At 33.4% G+C, this 20,786-nt stretch overlaps 1 protein-coding gene across 3 annotated transcripts in view; it reads left to right on the plus strand.

Moving 5' to 3' along the window:
• The window catches only part of FSTL5 (follistatin like 5), a 633,702-nt gene extending 613,515 nt beyond the window's left edge, over positions 1 to 20,187 (plus strand). For all 3 annotated transcript variants that reach the window (XM_045552739.1, XM_045552740.1, XM_045552741.1), the window contains one exon: positions 17,627 to 20,187. In XM_045552739.1, coding sequence (XP_045408695.1) covers positions 17,627 to 18,329 — 703 coding nt within the window. In that variant the 3' untranslated portion in view covers positions 18,330 to 20,187. The remainder of the gene's footprint in view (positions 1 to 17,626) is intronic.
• The last annotated feature ends 599 nt before the right edge of the window (positions 20,188 to 20,786 follow it).

Below are 20,786 nucleotides of genomic sequence, written 5' to 3' on the forward strand. Positions count from 1 at the left end.
TTGAATGTACAGATTTTAGTATAACATACTATATATTAAAAGTAGGGATGAAGTTCCTTTGGAAAGTTGTCAATTTACAAAGACTAGGAAAGGCACCAATAATAGGTAATGGTTTCATGCAGAATATTTTAAAAACTGGCAGGAATTAAATTAGGAAAAATGTGCTGATAAATTAACACTTTGTATGTAACTGAAGGTATCATATGATAAGAAAACAAGTAATGATTTCAATCATCTTTAAAATAAAATGGCCAAATAATAGAGGAACAACATCTGGAGTAGAAACAAAATTATCAGGAAAAGCTTGGAAGAAATATAATATGACAATTTAAAAGTTGTTAATGGCACAAAGAAGACCTGGCATGGTGGATCACGCCTGTAATCTTAGCACTCTGGGGGGCCAAGGAGGGAGGATTCCTTGAGCTCAGAAGTTCCAGACCACCTGAGCAAGAGCAAGAGCAAGAGATCCTGTCTCTAGAAAAAATAGAAAACTTATCCAGGCGTGGCAGTGAGCACCTGTAGTCCCAGCTACTCGGGAAGCTGAGGCAGGAGGATCGCTTGAGCCCAGGAGTGTGAGGTTGCAGTGAGCTTTGATGACACCACTGCACTTTAGTCAGTGTAACAGAGTGAGACAATGTCTCAAAATAATAAAGTAAAATAAAACAAAATCAAAATGGCACAAAGAAATTAAAGTAATCGAATGAAAGGCCACGAAGTCTGTCAATTGTCTAAATTGTTCATTCTGACGAGCCATGGCAACCTGACAACACATTTAACATTGCATAATCATCAGAAGAAATGAACAGCATTTGATGACCCCTCTATCAGACGAAGCATTTTAATTTATTTCTTGGCATAATAATGATAAAATTATGTGTTGCACTAGATCATTGTGCTTTAGGGAAAACATTTGCCATTCCATCTATTAATGTTGATGGATTGACATCAAAAAGCTCATCAACAAATAAAGATGTAGAATCAGACTTAAAGTAAACATGGTCTCGTATATTGAATGTGCTGAGCAGAACTATTTCTCCATATGGCATTTTTAAAAATTTGAGTGCTAAGTTCTATGAATAAAGAAAAGATCTGTGCAGGCCATCATCACTCACTTACCAGTTGTAGACATAAATTTAAGAACAATGTCAAATAGCAGCTGGTTTTCTGAAATGCTATATATATAGCCCCTGTAATACCACATATCTCTTCTTGAGTAGGTAAAAGATGAGAAATTATTTTAAAGCCAAAGTAGCTAAGCCTCAAAAGTGAACAGACAAAAAACTGGCCCAAGGGGAAAAATTGTAGCTGTTAAATGTATTTATGTACCTTCTTTTCTCAGGGAAATGATCTAAATTCTTGAAAAGAATAAGCCGGTGACTGATATTTGCCTTCTTTGTAATTTTAATATATTTTGTTGACATCTCACAATTATCTTTAATGATAATAGCTGTAATTTACTAAGTACTAACAATATGTTATATCAGACTTTGAAAAAATCTTTTTCTAATCTTCACTAGTTGGGAACAAAGAAAAGTACCAAAGTCCTGATAAAGTAATTTATTCCATATTTGCTGAACTAAGACATAGGAAACTGGGACTCAAAGCCAGGCCAAACTCCAAAACACACCTTTTCTGTATGAACAGTCATTAGCAACCCGAATCAGAATATTTTCTTTCAACATTAGAATCCATATCAATATTTAAAGGAAGAAAATAATGTCTGTTAATTTCTTTTCAGAGGCACAACGAAATTAATTGCCAGTTAATATGGTTCTGGGATTGCTGGTTTGTTGTTGTCATTCTCATCTTTAATTTTTTTCTAAATTCTTTCTTGTTGCCTCTCTACCTGTAATTTTTATTTTACCTTTTAAATGAATTGAACTAATGAATATTAGGCAACCACCTATGTTGGACCTGTATTGACTTTCCGATTGAAATTATGAAAAATAAAAAGATTCCAGACACCTGCTATATATTTCCATGATGAATAATTGCCCACTTTGAACTAAATACTAAAATTTCACCAAAGATTCAGGAAGTATGATCCTTACATTATGGTAGACTCAAAGAATCTCTAAATGTACACATTGAAATGTGTTTATTTTTCACTTCTTTAAGGCCCATGATCTAAATTATGTAGATAATATTTTTTCTTGTTATGATCTTCTATGGGATGATTATGTTTTTTTTAAAATCCATTACCTAAAATTAAGGATGGACTGAGGATGTGTTAGAACTACTATGCAGATGTGCTACAAGACACAGGCAGAATTCTTTGATATCATCAGTGTTATGTCGAGTTAGACTTAGTAACCAATTTATAATCTTTTTTAACTTTAGTTTAGCCATCAATTAACATTTAAAATGATTATTTACTTTTAATCCTTTTATATATATATATATATATATATATATATATATATAAAAGTTATTTTTACTCTACCCATGTTTTCTTTTAGCTGTTTGAGCAAATTTCAGACAGCTGAGTTAGTCTTTGTCTAGTAATTCCAATGTCTGTTTTTACTCAAGAATAGTTTCTGTTCATTGCTTTTTCCCCCCTGTGTATGGTGCATACTTTCTTCTTTCTTTACATACCTCATAGCTTTTTGTTTAAATCTCAATGTTTTTAATCTGTAATGTGGAAACACTGGAAATCAGATTTTTCCCCTAAGAGTTTACTGCTGGTGCTTTCTGTGGGTTATAGTGTTTTCTTTTTTAGTCACTTTTCTAAACCGCCTTTAAATAATTTATTCATTATGATATATGGTCACTTAAATCTTGGTTCCTTAATTTGTGGTGAGCTTGTGGTTTAGCAAAGACTTTCTAAATGCCTGAAGCCAACAAAAATAAATAATTAAAGAACAAACAAAAAAATCTTCTGGACTCTGCCCTGCTCTGGCCCTGTGTGGAGGCAGCCCTCAGGTCTTAGCCAGGCCATTTCCAGCGCTTCCTGAGCCTCCACCTGCTGCTTGCATTGAGTCTAACGATCAATGGGAGGTAAGAGCTCTCTTTTCAGATCTTTGTGAGCATATGTCCTCCCCTATTAGTGTGCATGGCTTTCTTGAAGCCCCATTATAGATTAGATCTTTTTAAAACTTTCATTTTTCAAAGTGGTCCTCTCCCCAGAATTTTCTGTCAGGACTTTGTGTGTCTAGTCTTGGCCTAATAGTAATCTTTTGACGCAGGCTTCAGTAGCTTTTTCATTTGCCTCTCGATATTTTTCAATATCATCCTCTGCTTAGCTGTTTCTCCTCGTTGAGGGAGTTCTTTTTTGGTAGGGAAAAATCAATGGCAAGCACCCCACATTCCTCCTTCAGAGAGCCCCGAGACTAGTCAAAATGCACAAACATAATCACTTGAGAACAGGGTCCACTCTGCTACCTCTGGAGTCAGAGACGTTTACTGGAAATGGGGGCTGCCATTTCCAAGACTGCCATCCTTCGTGGAAAAGGGATGGGGCAAGGCTAGGATAAGTTAAAATGACACAAAGCTTGCCCTAATATGCTTAATTAACCTTTTGCTTAATTCAGTGTAGGCTTGGTTGCTGTAAACCTTTGACTATTTTCCAAGGTTGTGACGTAGTTGGTCCTGGCAGTCATAATTCCATCTGTGTGAAGGGATTGGTCCTTATAGTTCCCTACTGCATTGTTTTTGCTGATGTCACTTAGTGAGACCTGCAGTTGTATTTTTAAAAACGGAATATGTAGTGATGTTCTTTTGCTTTAGCCATATATTTTGGCATATGATTTTCTAATAACTAGACCATGAAAAATGTTTCAGTTCAAATATAAATTAAACATATCCCTATTGCTAAAGCAGACATATACATGATTTCCTATTATAAATCCTGAATTGCTTACCTTATAAAGAGACAAGAAGGTAGGAAGAATTCTATTCTCAAACATGAACCAGCAATAGAGTTAAAAAAAAAATTCTGGAAAACACTTGGGGAAGGAAGTTCAAGAAACTAGCCTACTTTGGATACATTTAAATATTAACAAACTAGGTCATAACTACTAGAATAATTAGTAATTCTTTAAATTTTTGGCTTTCTCATAGCTATTAATTTTTAAAAATTTTCTCTTGTTTTTCTTAGAAAAACAAGCTGTGTTAGTCTTTTGATGACAGGAAGAAATTCTAGTGTCTAAGAAGTTTGAAAACTGGGAAATTCCATAGGAAGAATTAGGAAAAACAATAATACCTTTTAGGATGTTGAAGTATTTAGAGCTATAGTCACTTGATTCAATATTTTGATTGTCATTTACCTTTATTAATTATTAATCACCCTGAGAAGTACTAATTACTATTTTGATATTTCAGAAAAACAAATGGAGTTCAAAGCATAGCTAAATTGCTTGCCTAAGGTTGTATAGTAGATAGTATAAGTAGAATTTGAATCTACATTTTCAATGCTCTTTAAAGGAGGTGGCAACTGCTAGAAAGAGGGTATGAAATCAGGCTCAGTCGAAGGTCCTAAAGCAGCAGGGAGTATGTAGTGTACATAAAGCTAACATAAGGAAGAACACTAGATGAGAATATATGCAGTCTGAGTCCTTTCCTCACAGAAACAAATCTTACTAAATTCTACTATCACTCAAAGCAAAAGAAGTTATATAATCTCTAGATGATAAGACACATTCTGAAAGCAAAACACAATGTGGCATTGTTTCAAAAATGCAATGGACAGTTCCTAATATTTTAAGTATTATACAGCAAAATCCAGCCCTGTAGATTCCTCAAGGGAGGAGTCGATCTAAAGAGTCAAATACTTTATATTATTAATAATCCAAAAGATTAGTGATAATTTATATGAAAACAATAGTTTTTATTTTAAATAATTCTAAAAAAAAATTTCACACATGATTTATTAAACTATTTCTTTTTGTTGCAAATATTGTGCTTTCTGAATTGTGTGTGTGTGTGTGTTTCATTTCCTTTTCTATCAGGCTGTCATCAAAAATATTAGAAAGATTCTTCCAGCTGGATCATTCCAAGAACGGTTCCTTTGAGCCTTTCCTCTACTCTTAATTGACTGATGGTCATATTGAGATATGAAAATCACTCTAAAAAACCTTTGACTAAATTAAAAGTAAGATCAAATCAAAGAATTATGAGAAATTTAAAATCACTGTAACAAAATAAGAAAAATCTCTCGTCATTGAGTTCTAAGTTAATTAGCATTAATTATGTATTTTAAAAGGGTAGCAGCAATATAATTTCCATCTAAGTGAACTACAGCCAATTTTCAGTTCATTATTATGAACAAGCCAGTTACATATACTTTGCCCTTCATAGAAATTTCATGATTTAACGCCCTGAGATTCTTAAAACTAATTTATTCTCAGAGTAGTCTGGGAATTAGCTGTCATAATCACCATTATACAAACAAAAATTAAAACAATGATATTACAGTATTTAAGTAGACTTACAATATACATATCAGGAACACTTTGGTTTTTTTAATTTCTAATTTAATCCTCATAAAATTTTCCAACATATTTCTCTACAGCATCATTGTGTCAATTAAAAAAGAAGTCATAAGGGAAAGGTGACTAAATTTATAAGATTAAGTTTTCAAGCAGAATTGGTGACATAGTTATACAACTCAACTGCTTCAGCCTTGTTTTTCCTCACTTCTGAATTTTGTGTGCTTGATTCAATATATGAAATAAATATGCCTTTTCAGAGAGTTATAATAAAATCACATTCAATTTTAAATTCTGGTGTTCAGTAACCAAATTGTACATGATAAAATTAAAAATGGAAAATGTTCAAATATTGTTCAAAATGAGAATTGAGACAATTATTAGAGGTGCCATTTTGAGTAAAGAAGTGAAAAATAATTAGTTACTGCTAGGTGGGAATTCAAAACAGATTTTCAAAGAGAGAATAGGAAACCATAAAAACAATTTGATTAACCTTGTGGAATGATTCTTGAGAGGAAAAAGAAATTTCTGTTTCCAATTTAACCATGCAATTATTTTTGTTTTTTAAATTTCCATAGATTTAGGGGGTACAAGTGCAGTTTTTAACATGTATATATGGTACAGTGTGGAGAGGTTTGGGCTTTTAGTATACCCATTGCCTGGATGTTGTACATTTTACCCAATAGGTAATTTTTCATTCTTCACCCTTCTCTTAAACTCCCACCTTTGGAGTCTCCACTGTCTATTCCACTCTGTATGACCATTTGTACCCACAGTTTAGCTCCGACTTATAAGTGAGAGCATGTGGCATTTGATTTTCAATTCCTGAGTTACTCCACTTAGGATAATAGCCTCAAGTTACATCCAAGTTGCTGCAAAAGACATTGTTTAATCCTTGTATATGTCTGAGTAGTATTCCATGGTGTATATGTATTACATTTTTTTCAATTCACTCATCAGTTGGTGGGCACTTATGTTGATTCCACATCTTTGCAACTGTAAATTGTGCTGTGATAAACATTCAAGTGCAGGTGTCTTTTTGGTAAAATGACTTATGTTCCTTTGGGTAGACACCCAGTAGTGGGATTGCTGGATCAAATAGTAGAACTACTTTTAGTTCTTTGTGAAATCTCCATACTGTTTTCCATAGAGGTTGTACTGATTTATATTCCAACCAAAAGTGTATGAGCATTCCCTTTTCACTGCTTCCTGCACCAATATGCAAAAATGCTCAGCATCACTAATCATCAGAGAAATGGAAATTAAAACCACAATGAGATACCACCTTATCACAGTCAGAATGACCACTATGAAAAAGGAGTTGTTTTCTGATGTACTATCTAGTAAAATCACCAGTGCAAGCATTTTCCTGTAGAAACTTTTAGTTTCACTCTACTACAAAAATTCTTTGTTGATATTACATAACATTTCTAATTGGTACTCTATTGAATATTTAGTTACTGTATCTTTTTTACTTGTACTAGTAATTTATAGTTCTAACATTTTCTTGGTTGACTTATTTATAATACAAGGAATCTTTGTGTTTATAAATTTTTTCATTTAATTTGACATCCAAACATACTGTGGTACTTAAAAAAATTCATTATGTTCGTCTTTGACCTATACCTCTCTGAAGTCTTTACATGGATGAATCTTTTTACTGAAGCATCAAGACCATCTTTACATGTATCTCAACCCTTAGAAATGTATATTCAAGATTAAAATTATTATGAGAGCTATCTGAAGTTTTATTTAGAGATCCTATGTATTTTTACATTTCTATCTATTGATTATCTAGCTTTGTATCTATAATATCTATGTATTTTTCTAGTTACAAAAGTAGATTATGCTCATTGAACAAAGACTTCAAACATAAACAAAAAAAATTACAGTTGACATTTGAACAACATGAGTTTGAACTGCACAGGTCCACTTATACACAGATATTTTTTGGTATATGTATTGGAAAATCTTTAGGTGAGACAGTTTGAAAAAACTTGCCAAGGCATTGTATAGCTTAGAAACATCAAACAAAAAAAAAAAAAAAGAAAGAAAGAAAAATTATGGATGTCATGAATGAATAAAAAGGTATATAGTTGCTAGTCTATTTTATCATTTACTATCGTAAAATATGCACAAATCTTTCTAACAGAAAAGGTTAAAATTTATTACAACTGAGGAATGCCAACACAGACTGTACATGGCACCATTTGTGATGGACAGAAATGTATATGAACATAAAAATGCAGTATTAAATCATAAGTGCAAACACTTTACTGTAGTATGTACCATACTACTCTAATAACTTTATAGCCACCTTCTGTTTCTATTGCGGTGAGCTCAAGTGCTGTATTTGCTTAATACACAGTATGACCTGTGATGCTAATCATCTCCACATAAGCAGTTCATCTCTCCAGTAAATTGTATATTACAGTAAAAAGTGATCTCTCAAGGTTCTTGTGTATTTTTTATCATGTTCAATACAATACTGTAAACCTTGAATAACATTATGGACCCATACAAAGTGTCATTAGTGATGCTGGAAGTGCTCCCCAAAAGCACAGTCATGATATTACAAAAAAAAGTCGAAATGCTTGATATGGACTGGAGCGTGAGGTCTACAGCTGCAGTTGCCACCATTTTGGACAGAAAGTTCATCTTGTAAACAGATGATGTAAACTCAGGGTATCAATAAACACAGTACAGTACTATCAGTGTATTTTCTCTTCCTTATGATTTTCTTAATAACTTTTCTCTGACTTACCTTATTGTATGAATAAAGTATGTAGTATATATAACATACAAAATATGTGTTAGTTGACTGTTTACATTATCAGTAAGGCCTCTAGTCAGCAGTAGGGTATTAGTATAATAGTGACGTTTGGAGGAGTCAAAATTTATGTGCAGATTTCAACTGTGTGGGAGGTCTAAGCCACTAACTCCCGTGTTATTCAAGGGTCAACTATAAAACATAACAAAACAAACTTAATGCAGTCTTCCAACATGACCACAGTTGACCTTTAATTTAATTCTTCAGCCCATAACTGGGCTTTGCTTATTTTATTTTTAATGGTTTAATCATATCATTTATATAATAATGTGCTATTTTTATATGATTCCTTTAAATAAGCATAAATCCTAATGTTGTGTTTTATAAACATTCTTTTAACATGTGCAATCTATTGCATTAAGTGGCTGTATCATCATTTACATAAATATTCACTTACACCTGGGCTCTTGAATTGCTTATAAATTTTTGCCACTGCACATAATAGTGTTAAGTATGCATTTGCTACTCTGGAGGCTGAGAAGGGAGGACCATGTGAGCCTATGAATTTGAGGTTGCACTGAGCTATGATGACACCACTGTTTTTATAATCATGTTGTTACCTATTTAAATCCCCTCCGAATCAACCTCTTGTCTCTGCCTTAAAATGTAATATCTATAAATAGGCTATTTATATTTATTTGTCAATAATAGACAAATACATCAAACCATTAATTGAATAGCCCAAGTAAAACATGGAAGGCAAAGGCTGAAATACTTCCAAATGGTTAGGGATAATTTTAGAAAGTGCTAAAAGCAAAACACAACTTTGACTTCCCTTTCCATCATTTTTACATTCCCAAACACACAAATACACAAGATAATAAAGTTTAAAAAAATAGCAAATCCAGATAATTTTCTAAACATATATTATAAGCCTATAATCTGTTACATATATTATATCAGTCTATTAAGCAATAATTATGCAGCTTTAGTGTGTCTGAAGAAAAGGTAAAAGGTAATGACAAAATAGTAAAACAACAGCTAGTATTAATCATGTGTGTAACTTTTGCTACATGGCTATTAAAAACATGTGTATTTTACCAGTAATTAAAAGTTAGGAGGCATTTTTCTGAAACTTTACCAGACGTAAGAAAATGCTATCTAAATAAATATTCATTTCAGGTAAAAAAAAAAAATCAAATATTTCCCATTTTCCTACTTGCAAAGCTAATACAATTTTTTAATCAGTTGTCAAATGATCCCAATTAGAAACTAAATATATATGTCACAGTCCTCATTCCATGAGCTTTGTATGTTCACTAGTCCTGAGTTTTTCAGACTCTTCAACCAAGGAAATCTGTGCCTGCTGTTTTGCATTTCCATGCCCAGGTATACATTCTTTACCCCTCTCCGCCCTGCCTTCTGTCCCCAAAAGCTGGCTAGTATGATTTTGGGTTGGTTTGGAAAATGAGAAACCTGCCCGGGGTTGCAAGAAGTGCGACCAGGGGACGAGCGCCCAGCATCAGCTCCGTGACTGCTGATTTGTAGGAGACCAGCTATTTCCTCCAATCAAAGTTCACCGTTTCTCGTTTCTCGCAAAACACACATCTCCACAGAACTACTTCCAGGGCTAGCAATGGGAACAGCTTTATTGTTACTCTGCCCATAATGCTGCACTATCCCTTCTGGTCAATTTACACTTCTCAGAAAACAGTCCGTTTATTGTGCTCTCCTTGATTTATTCTAATGAAAATTTGTCCTTTGCCTTCTGGGATCTAGAATACTAATATGAACTCTCTCTTTCAGTGAAAGCCTAGCCTAACAAAAATGCAATTGAGTAGCTGAAGCTACATCCATCTCTTCTCCGATCTTTGAAGAAGTTCCCACAACACTCAAGGAATACAATTATAAGAACCCTGCTGTTTGCCTGTAGTTTACCTTAAGGATAGAGACCATTTATTTGCTCTCCATTTCTTTATAAGGTTTTACACAGTGTACAGTCACATAGTAGATTTTGAAAAATTGAATTTGCTCACATGGTATCTAGAACCCCACTCATGCCGAACCTGCTTCCTCACACTTTTTTTTCCACTTATTATTTTTGTCTTACAAGTGTAAAACGAATGCTTTGGTAATACTGTTTGATCGATTAATATATTTTAGTTTGCTCCAGCCTTTGTTTTACCTTTCTTTTCTATTTCCTCCTCTGTACTCACCAACTATTTTTCATTCTTTTAATCATTTATTCTATTTCTGTTATGTGAATTCTGAGCGATTTATCAACTCCTGCATAAAACACACCCTAATCAGAAAAACAGGTGACATTTTGGAGGCTGGTCTTTTCAGATTTTCATGTCATTTTTTCAATCTCAATTTAGGAAGAACAACCAATCTTTTAAAATGTCATCTTGAGGCATAGTTGTCAGTTTTGTGTCTTAAGCTCTTAAGCTCTTTGAAAAGAGGTGGAGGGCTTTAATATCAGAAATACAGTCTGTAATATATAAATGGTATGCACAGAATTATTAATAAATCTGATTTTGCCATATGTCCTCATTACTCACTAGAAGTGATAGGCTATTAGACTATAATATTAACTCTGTCAAGCAATTAGACATTCTTTATATCTCATAATTAAATTATGCATTTTTTTGATTTTTTTTAGAACACTCAGACTCCTTACATATCCAAAGAAACTGGATACAAGAGAATAAATAAAATAAAGAATTTAATATTCAGAAATCTATTCTCCTTTTTTAAGAAAAGAATTCTAAAAGTAAAAGTAGGGAAAGAAATAATGTAGCTAAAATTTTTATGTCGTATATCTTTAATGTACTTATAAAAGTCAGGTAGGAGGGCATCTTGTGGTTTATTTTAGCTATTTCAACCTATGTTTTGGAAACAGAAAACTTCAAAGTGCAGTCATTTATCAAACATATCTAAGCATTGGTACTATTCAGAAACTGTCTTTGCTCTAGTTATAAATCTTTACTAAATGTAGCAATTCCAGTTCTCTCTGCTTCCCCTCTTCCAAATATGAATGTGGCCACTCTTTTATGAACAGGTATGTTTTACTGAGCTATTTATGTGATGTTCAGATAAAAACTAAATCCTCTGGTACTTGAGTAGGAATAGCATTCAATCTTTTCTTACAAGAGTCCGTCTGGGATAATAGAAAACAACTAAATATAAAGGAATGCATAAACTAGTGAATAATGGCGCATGTCAGATTTATGGTTTGTATCCATGAAAACACTGTGTCAGCTGTAACACAATAGAAAATGTCGCTGCAACTGTATATTGTGTATATGGATTTACATATTAATTATGTGTGTTGGGGGTTATGGTTTTAGTATCTTATTTGCTTAGCGTTTCTTACCTTCCAAGTGGAAAAACGTGGTATTTATATTCCAATTAGAAAAGCAAAATAATAATAATCCTGCCCACTTTTATTTATGAGGTATGAACCACTTGATCATATATTTTGGGTATAGGTTTTCCTCAAGTAAAATTCCTGTACAACTCATTCTTAGGGCTGCTCAAATTCTTTGGTTCTGGATTTTATTTCAAAGAATATGGTTTCAATAATTGGGACATCAAAACAGCTTTCAAAATGCTTTTGTTTTTGATGTGAATTGCAGCAATTCTGGGTTTTGTAACAGATACAGTGTCTGGCTAACCCAATACTTGAATATACTCAATCACCGCTAACTACTTTTCATCTGCATCCATTGATAAGCATATGAAGACTTGTATGCATATGAAGACTTGTTTTCCAATCCTGGGACCTGTTGATGGAGGTTTGAGGAAGATCATGTAGGAATGGAGAAGCAGCATTTGGTCTCTTCCCAGCTTCTTGTATGGGAATTGAACCTCAGTGGTTAGACATTAAAAGTCAGCAGTAAGGTGAAGAGTTTAGTTGAGAAGCTCTGAGGACTCTGGAGTTAAACAGTGCTATGTTAAGACCCAGGGGATAAAATAATTGTTATTCTGCAAATCTTACAGAATTCTCTCACTTCAAATGTTAGGGTATCTGGGACCATATGAGGACATTGCTATTGGCACCAACCATGGCAAATTTATATGATGAATTGATTGCAACCATTAGATGCTTTTGATAGCATCTCAGATGATGGATTTGAAAACAGAATAGAAGGGGAATAACATGCCGTGAGGTGACAGTGACTGGAAACCTGTTTGGTGAAACTTTGTGTGGCCAGACCCCTTCAGGGACTGTCTGAATGAGAGACATGAGGAAACCATTACTCAATTGCAAGAAACACAGCCTGACCTTGTGGGATGTGGAGATGTTCAAGCACTGACTCTTTATCAGGCATCATGGTGTTTTAACCACGCTTCTCTCCAAATATCTGTTCTCTCGCTCTCTCTACCAAATAATTTCCTTTGTAAGGCTCCTGAATTGGCACACCGTAAAACACTGACCACAACTCTCCATGCCCTTAGATATCTATGACATAAAGTCAACCACAAAATTTTCTCTGATTTTTAGCAAAAATTCTTTAGTAAGTGAAGTATCTATTTCAAATTCCGTTATCTGTGCAGAGCTCAAGTTCACCCAGTACACCACGGTCCAGTGCTCCATGTCATCAGCAAGCAATGAAGCAGCACCTCTAAAGAACTTAGAGTGAGCCAGAATGTCTTTATTTTTAACAATGTGAGAAATTTGGTGATTGGGTAATGTGTGGACTGGGCATAGATCCCGTTGGTGCAAATGAAGGCAAGAATAAAAATATGAATTATTATTGTCAATGTGATCTCTCCAGTATACATAAGTGGAAAAATATAGCCCTGCTTGAATAACACTGTATGTTTATTTTTAACCTTGTGGGAATACCAGCTATAAATAAAAAGTGATAATAACTTTGTGGTTTTTTTCCATGTATGGGTTATAATAATCTATTGTCCCATAGGAAATATTTTATGTGATTCATAATGGGAAAATAATGCTTCCTAAAGTGTAAAGGAGTGAAAGTTTCTCTTTATTGAGAATCTACTGCATGCTTGGTAATATACCTGCATTTATTCTCATCCTCAAAGCAAGGTAGTACTTTTATCCTCTTCCTGCTGATAAGGAAATTGAAATTTGTGGAAGTGAAGGATTTTACATGAGGTCATATTTACACAAGGTCTATTATTTTGAAAAACTGGATCATGAAAGTAAGTCAGCCTGGAATGAAAGCCCTTACATCAACCAAAGCAACAACTCTATGCATATGGATCATTTTAGAAATAAAAGCAGTAATTAAAGTTGAACCTTTTTACAAACTTTATAATGAACTACATTGATTAAACATGCAGAAAGAAAAAATAATTTGGGAAAGAAAAAATAGCTATAACTCTCCTCACCAAATCTGACAAATCCACACAATGCCATGCTGAGAGCCCACACCATTCTAGTGGTATTAATTCCCTAGAATAAGAAGTGATTTTGAGAATAAGTTTTAACTCTCTCATTTCTCAGTCTATAACTTCCTATCCACATTCTGAGAAATATTAGACAAACTGCGTGAGGCCTAGTAGTGTGCAGGATTTTATGCTATTAAGCAGGCATGAAAGTTGAGAGCCTCGTAAATATTAATCAAGACTAATGAACAGTGGGAGACTGCTGAATATCAGTCTGTACTGGGGGAAATTTTGAATTAGAGACACCACTTCCTAACCAATAAATCAGTGGTGAAAAATTGAAGGCATTCTCACGCATCTGCTTATGTAGCTAGATCTCTGGTCCTGAAGGAGTATACAGTGCAGATTCGAAATGGATGTAATTTTATCACCCCACATGGAGCTTCTGCATTTTTAACTGGATCATATTTTTAAAAATTTTAATTACCTGCAAAAGAAGCTAGATTGTATCATAAAAAACTTAAGTATATTACATAGTATCAGAGTTAAAATAGTTCAGGAGTAAAGAGAGCTTGTCTCATTTTACCTCATTGGCATTCGAAAATCTTGCCCAAAGGGACTAGAGCAGTGGTCTCCAACCTTTTTGGCACCAGGGAAAAGTTTCATGGAAGACAATTTTTCCATGGACTGGGGCTGGGGGAAGATGGGGAATGGTTTTGGGATGATTCAAGCACATTACATTTATTGTGCATCCAAACCTCTCTGCATTTGCAGCAGCTCCCCAGCACTAGCATATCACCGCCTTAGCTCCACCTCAGATCATCAAGCATTAGATTCTCACAAGGAGAGTACAACCTAGATCCCTCGCATGCACAGTTTACAGTAGGGTTCACATGCCTATGACAATCTAATGCTGCTGCTGATCTGACAGGAGGTGGAGCTCAAGCAGTGATTAGAGTGATGGGGAGCAGCTGTAAATATAGGTGAAGCTTCACTGGCTCATCTGCCGCCCATCTCCTGCTGTGCGGCCTGGTTGCTAATAGGCCATGGACTGGTACCGGTCTGCACCTGGGGTTTGGGAACTGTAGGACTAGAAGACTCAAGGTTAAAAGGAAAGCTGAAATGCTAAAAGTTGATTGGCTTATTGCTTTTATTCAATGAGCCTATTACTGTTTTTTCTCTAAGTTCACATACAATTTATAACAGAAAAAAAAATCTTCCATCCTAATTCATAATTTTATAAATAACACAAATAATCTACATAATTCCATATTAATGGTTGTCCATTAATGAAAAAAATTGTTTATAGTAGATGACATTAATATTTATTAAGACAAATCTGACAGTGGATAGTGACATTTATGATTTTATAATATTTTTGATGCTGAGACACAAAAATACGGAATTTAGTTGACACAGGTTTTTTTTTTTTAATATTGTTCTTTAATATTCAGATAGGATTTCAAGCCTACACTATGTTTCTGCACCAGGCATTAATTTTGTTATTTTGTTACTTTAAATTATTATGTGTACATAATAGTTGCATATATTTATATGGTACATGTGATATTTTGATTCAGACATACAATGTGTAATAATCAAATCAGGATAATTGGAGTATCCATCACCTCAAACACTTAGCATTTCCTTGTGTTAAGAACATTCCAATTTGACTTTTTTAGTTATCTTAAAGAATAACACAACTTATTGCTGACTATAGTCACTTTGTTGTGCTATCAAATATTGTTCATTTTATCTATGTTTTTGCACCTGTTAACCATCCCCACTCTGTGCCCTGCTCCTGCTACCTTTTCCAGCCTCTGGTAGCAATCATTGTCCTTTCTGTCTCTATGAGAGCAATCATTCTATTATTTAGCTCCCACATACGAGTGAGAACATGAGCGTTTTGTCTGTCTGTGCTTGGCTTACGTCATTTAACATAACGTTCTCCAGTTCCATCCACTTTATTGAAAATGACAAGACTTCATTCTTTTTTATGGATGAATAATATTCCATTGTGTATATGTGCTACTTCGTTAATATTTTAATGAAAATATTTAGAACTTATTGTTAACAATATGAATATTTCCTTATATCATCAAAATGAGGACTAAAATTTTATCCTGAATAGATTTGACATGAGCTGTGTTTATTGAAAGGACACAAATACATGTATTAAGGACACAGAAAAGATAAGAGCCAGGAAATAAGCTGGAAATGGTGGACATCATTCAGAGATACACTAGTCATTACTAAGTTAGGTAATGGTACAGCAAAATGCTATAATTAAGCATTAACCACTAACAGTTTTTCAATTTTTTATTACTCAAAATTTCTAGACTCATTGAAGGCAGGGAGTGATGTTGATCTCCAAAATATTGTCACTGCCTTTTAATTGGTAGTTGTTTAATAGATATTTAAGAAAACTTTTAAAAGGAAAAACTATACATTGCAGTTTTTCGTTCATACAGAAGAATTTGTACTCTCTTCAATGACAACAAATACTCTCATTGCAAATGTCCAAATATAGCTAAAATTATAATATGGTTTCCCAACTATAAGTAATGTTATAAAAATGGAAGCAGTTATAATTTTATGTCTCTTTTAGTAAATATCTGTGCTTAGGCACTCATTTCATTCCAAAATTACAACACAAAACTGATTTTTTTGAGAACATGGATCTTAGTTATTCTATGATATTAAATATATAAGTTTATTTGCATTTTGAGCTTACTAAATGCTTATATTTGATATTTTAAGGAGATAATACTCTGAATGCGCCATATTTTACATTATGTGTGGAAGAGATCTTTTTTTATATAAATAAAACTATGTGTGAAAATTAGCAAACAGAAAATTAATTACACAGATGACAATAACATAATTGGCTATCTTTAGATTTTTTGTTTGATTTGTTTTGCTTTATCTTAATATTAATGATAAGGTTATCTTATTTTTTCATTTAGGAGCACAATCAATGGAACATTTCTTTGATCCTGAATTTTATGATCTTTTGGAACTATTAGGGGTGATTTAATCAATATTATTAAAGTACATCAAAATAGAAATCTTACATAATTCTGTTGGCTAATATCCATTTTGGATATAATTTTGTTTAATATTAATAGTTTCTATCTCATCTCTTACTTATTTTTGATAGGAAGCTGCTTATTATATATCAAAGTTTCAAAATATATTTATATTTAGCACAGATACTTCTTATTATTTTCAGTCAATATTTAGAACAAATGCTTTGAAAAACTCTGAACTAATTAAAGAGGCCAACAAAACAAAACAAAAAATTTCAAAATTAACTTTAATGGAAAAGCACAATAAATCTCCAAAGTTCTTCATTGTTCAATATAGGATAACCACTGCAATGTAGGTATATCATTAGAAACAATAACAACATAAACATGGCAAGGCTGAGATATGTAAATTGTATTTAAAATTTATAATAAATGTTAAAATAATAAAGGTAATCCAGGTTATCCTAAAATTTAATAAATAGAAGTCTAATAGTTCTATACCAAAACATAAAATAAAAATTTGTATCTATTCATGTGGTCCTTTGATGTAAATTAAAACGAAAACTTATCTAAATAGTAATGAGTATCAGATTTAATTAATGGTTAAAAAGCAATATTAAAAATAAATTATGTGAGTGAACTAGATATATATTCACACCTTTTAATTCTTGCTGGGTTTAATAACAGCAAGCCAAGCTTATTTAATATCAGAAGATTTAGAGACACACAAAATAATGTTTACTTTTTTCCCTCTATGTGAAAAGAAAAATTTGTTGCTCCAATTATCTAGATTTATTGCCTTTAATTATTTTTCTTTCTTCAGCATGAGTTATAATTATTTGTATGTAATGAAAGATTGACCTAGAGAAAGGAGGAGGGTGGCTCAATCTTAAGATTAATTCTAACACGACTGTGACACGTAGTGCAGCATAGCCTGGCGATTAATGCCTGGGTTTGTGATGGACCTGTGCACCATAATGCATTTTCTTGTGGTAAAACCTCTAGAGTTTCTTGTCTAACTTTGGTTTTCATCCTTTTAGGTTTGGATTTATTCTTCACAAAGATGAAGCTGCACTACAAAAAATTGATCTTGAAACTATGTCATACATCAAGACAATTAACTTGATGGACTATAAGTGCGTTCCTCAATCGTTGGCATATACACACTTGGGAGGATACTACTTCATTGGCTGCAAACCTGACAGCACTGGAGCCACTCCACCACAGCTCATGGTGGACAGTGTCACCGACTCAGTCATTGGGTTCAATAGTGATGTGACAGGCACTCCATATGTCTCTCCAGATGGACACTATCTTGTCAGCATTAACGATGTGAAAGGTCTTGTGAGGGTTCAGTACATCACCATCAGAGGAGAAATACAGGATGCTTTTGACATTCACACAAATCTGCACATATCTGACCTGGCATTTCAGCCATCCTTTACTGAAGCCCACCAATACAACATCTACGGTAGCTCAAGCACACAAACTGATGTGCTCTTTGTGGAGCTCTCCTCTGGGAAGGTCAAGATGATAAAGAGCCTTAAGGAACCACTCAAGGCAGAAGAATGGCCTTGGAACCAGAAGAACAGGCAAATCCAGGACAGTGGCTTGTTTGGTCAATACCTGATGACACCTTCGAAGGACTCTCTCTTTATACTAGATGGACGACTCAATAAGTTAAACTGTGAGATCACTGAAGTTGAGAAGGGAAATACAGTCATTTGGGTTGGAGATGCCTAGGAACCCTGTTACATAATTATTGAATGAAGAGTTTTACAGTACATTGCACTTAATCCATTATTTAAATTTACAGCTTAACTTTCAAAGTTTATATTCTAGTCAAACATAATTACTTGGTTGGCCCAAATAAAATAGATTGTTTTTACAAAGACATACACAATTAACAATATTGGATGATTAGGAATATTTAATAAGAAATTACAAAAATCACAAGAATCAAACATCTACTATGTTTTAAAACCAATACAATTGGATTTTAAATTCTTAAAAAAAAATAACTAAACTGCAGGGAATTTCAGATGACTTAAGCGTCTTTTCATTTTAAAGGTAGTTTTCTATTTTTCCCTCTGTCCTTCTGGTATGCTTAAACCAGAAATAAAAGGTGTCGTGGAACCTTAAAATACTTAATTCAAAATATTCTGTCCCGTCCACTGTTTATAATCTTTTGTGCCTTGAAGGGAATGTCACAGGAGGAAAAGGAAAGCTAAAAGCTGCATGCTGACCACCCTCATAACTATAAATCTCTTGTCATTAAAAAATGTTTAACATCTCTTGCGCCAAATCCTGCCTTCAGTCATTTATTTAATCCTCAGTGGAATATCATTTGAAGGCATAAGTTGGCCTTAGGTTGTATACAGGTGACAAACTCTATCTGACATTTTCTGTATTATCTGCAGCATGCTATAGAAAATGTAGAGGAAGGGAGGAAAAATAATTATGGTAAAAATGTTTGCAATGCATTATCTATCATTTTGCTTTCAATCACTAGAGTGCATTATATTTTTAATGCAAGTCTGTCTGGGATGTTAACTGCTTACAAATGTTTACTTCTTATTAGCAGAATAGATTCTTTGTTTTCAATTAGTCCAGTGTTGCATCATCAGAAACTTTCATTTCTAAAAAAAAAAAAAAAAGCATTACTGTGTCTGCTTAAGGTAAACCTCATATAGGGAAATGAACACCTAGGAGAAAAAAACTGGCAAGAGAACTGATAAAATATTATGTGGCTTAGAAAAATTAGTAATAGAAGCTGAAAAGAAAGGGTAGCCCCACAGTAGTGAGTAAAGATGTACTTCTCCATTGTTTTGCTATTTAAAAAATAAAGCCCATAGAAAAACTTCATACCTAAGAATTTTCCTAAATGACCTCTTCTATTCAACTCCTACATAATCCTAAAATCACCTGAGTTCTCACTAACTGTGTGCCGTAGTTTGAAACCTAACTAATCCTCTTATTTGAGGCACTGCAGAGAAATAAAAAATTATTGCTTCTTTTTTTTTTTAAGGGGAAAAGAGAAGGCCAGTAGAAGTAGATTAAAACTAGAAAGCTGGTTTGTTGAAATAAGCAGATAATTATCCAGGCTTAAAGTAATAGCTTACATGTTTTGAGAATCTTTTTACTTATTTTTGTTTTTATTGTTGCTAGAAATGCTAATGGGCTGTTGAAATGACCTCCATTTACTGAAGGGAACCCAATAAGGTCTTTTTTAAATACAAAATTTTAATCAAGTTTAAATTGTGTAAAACTGCTTAGAACCTGAAATTTTATAGTGTGTAATATCTTCTGTGTATATAGCATCCTGAGCTGTGTGATATAGTAGATTTCTTCTTAGCTTAAGGAAACATTATGCGAGATAGATTTAATAAACAACAAAAATCAGCTTATGTTTCTACTTATTGAATCTGCTTTACTTTTTAACAATTTTCTCCCTTGTGAACATGAACCATATAAAATGTCTGTGACTTAATGATTTAATGTAAGTCTGTCGCATACCTCCTACTTTGGTAGCTTACACCACGTGGATGCTCTGTCTGTAGATACTGCTTGATAAAAGGAGAATAAACCTCTTACATTTTAACCCTTGAGAGTTTAGTCAATGATTTAATGTGCATGCTATTCTTTCTGTTCCTCCCAGTGCTTCACACATAGTCTGGTGCCTGCATTATTTTGAAAGTAATTGGATGAAATGGAGGTAGAGGATAAGTAAAGTGAGATTGATCAAGGAAAGGAAATTTACTTTGCCTTTTTATACAAAAATCTAAATTGCCATACCCTGTCATCCGTTAATGCTTATAGCAAGGCATATATCCTTTACATGATATCTATCTCTTTAGAACCCCTTACTGTAAATTAAAGGAAAGAATATCAGAATGGGAATATCGAAAGTATACTCAAAAGAATAAACTTTTCTTTCCACATCCTTACACTGTTAACCATACAAATATTAAACCACTTAAAAAAACATTTTAACTGTTAAAATGCTGACATTTGTGAACTTAGAAAAAGCAGATGCAGTATTTATGCTACAATTATTTCTGAAGTAGATAGTTCTTTCTTCAAAGATAGGGTAAGAAATAGTATACCGGGCGTCAGCATGATGCTACACATAGCTCTGTTAAAGTGTTTTGCAGGTAGTCATCTCATCAATAACATGGGTATGTATAAAAAGGGCAACTG

Source organism: Lemur catta, chromosome 5, assembly GCF_020740605.2.
Source record: "Lemur catta isolate mLemCat1 chromosome 5, mLemCat1.pri, whole genome shotgun sequence".
Lineage (NCBI taxonomy): Eukaryota > Metazoa > Chordata > Mammalia > Primates > Lemuridae > Lemur > Lemur catta.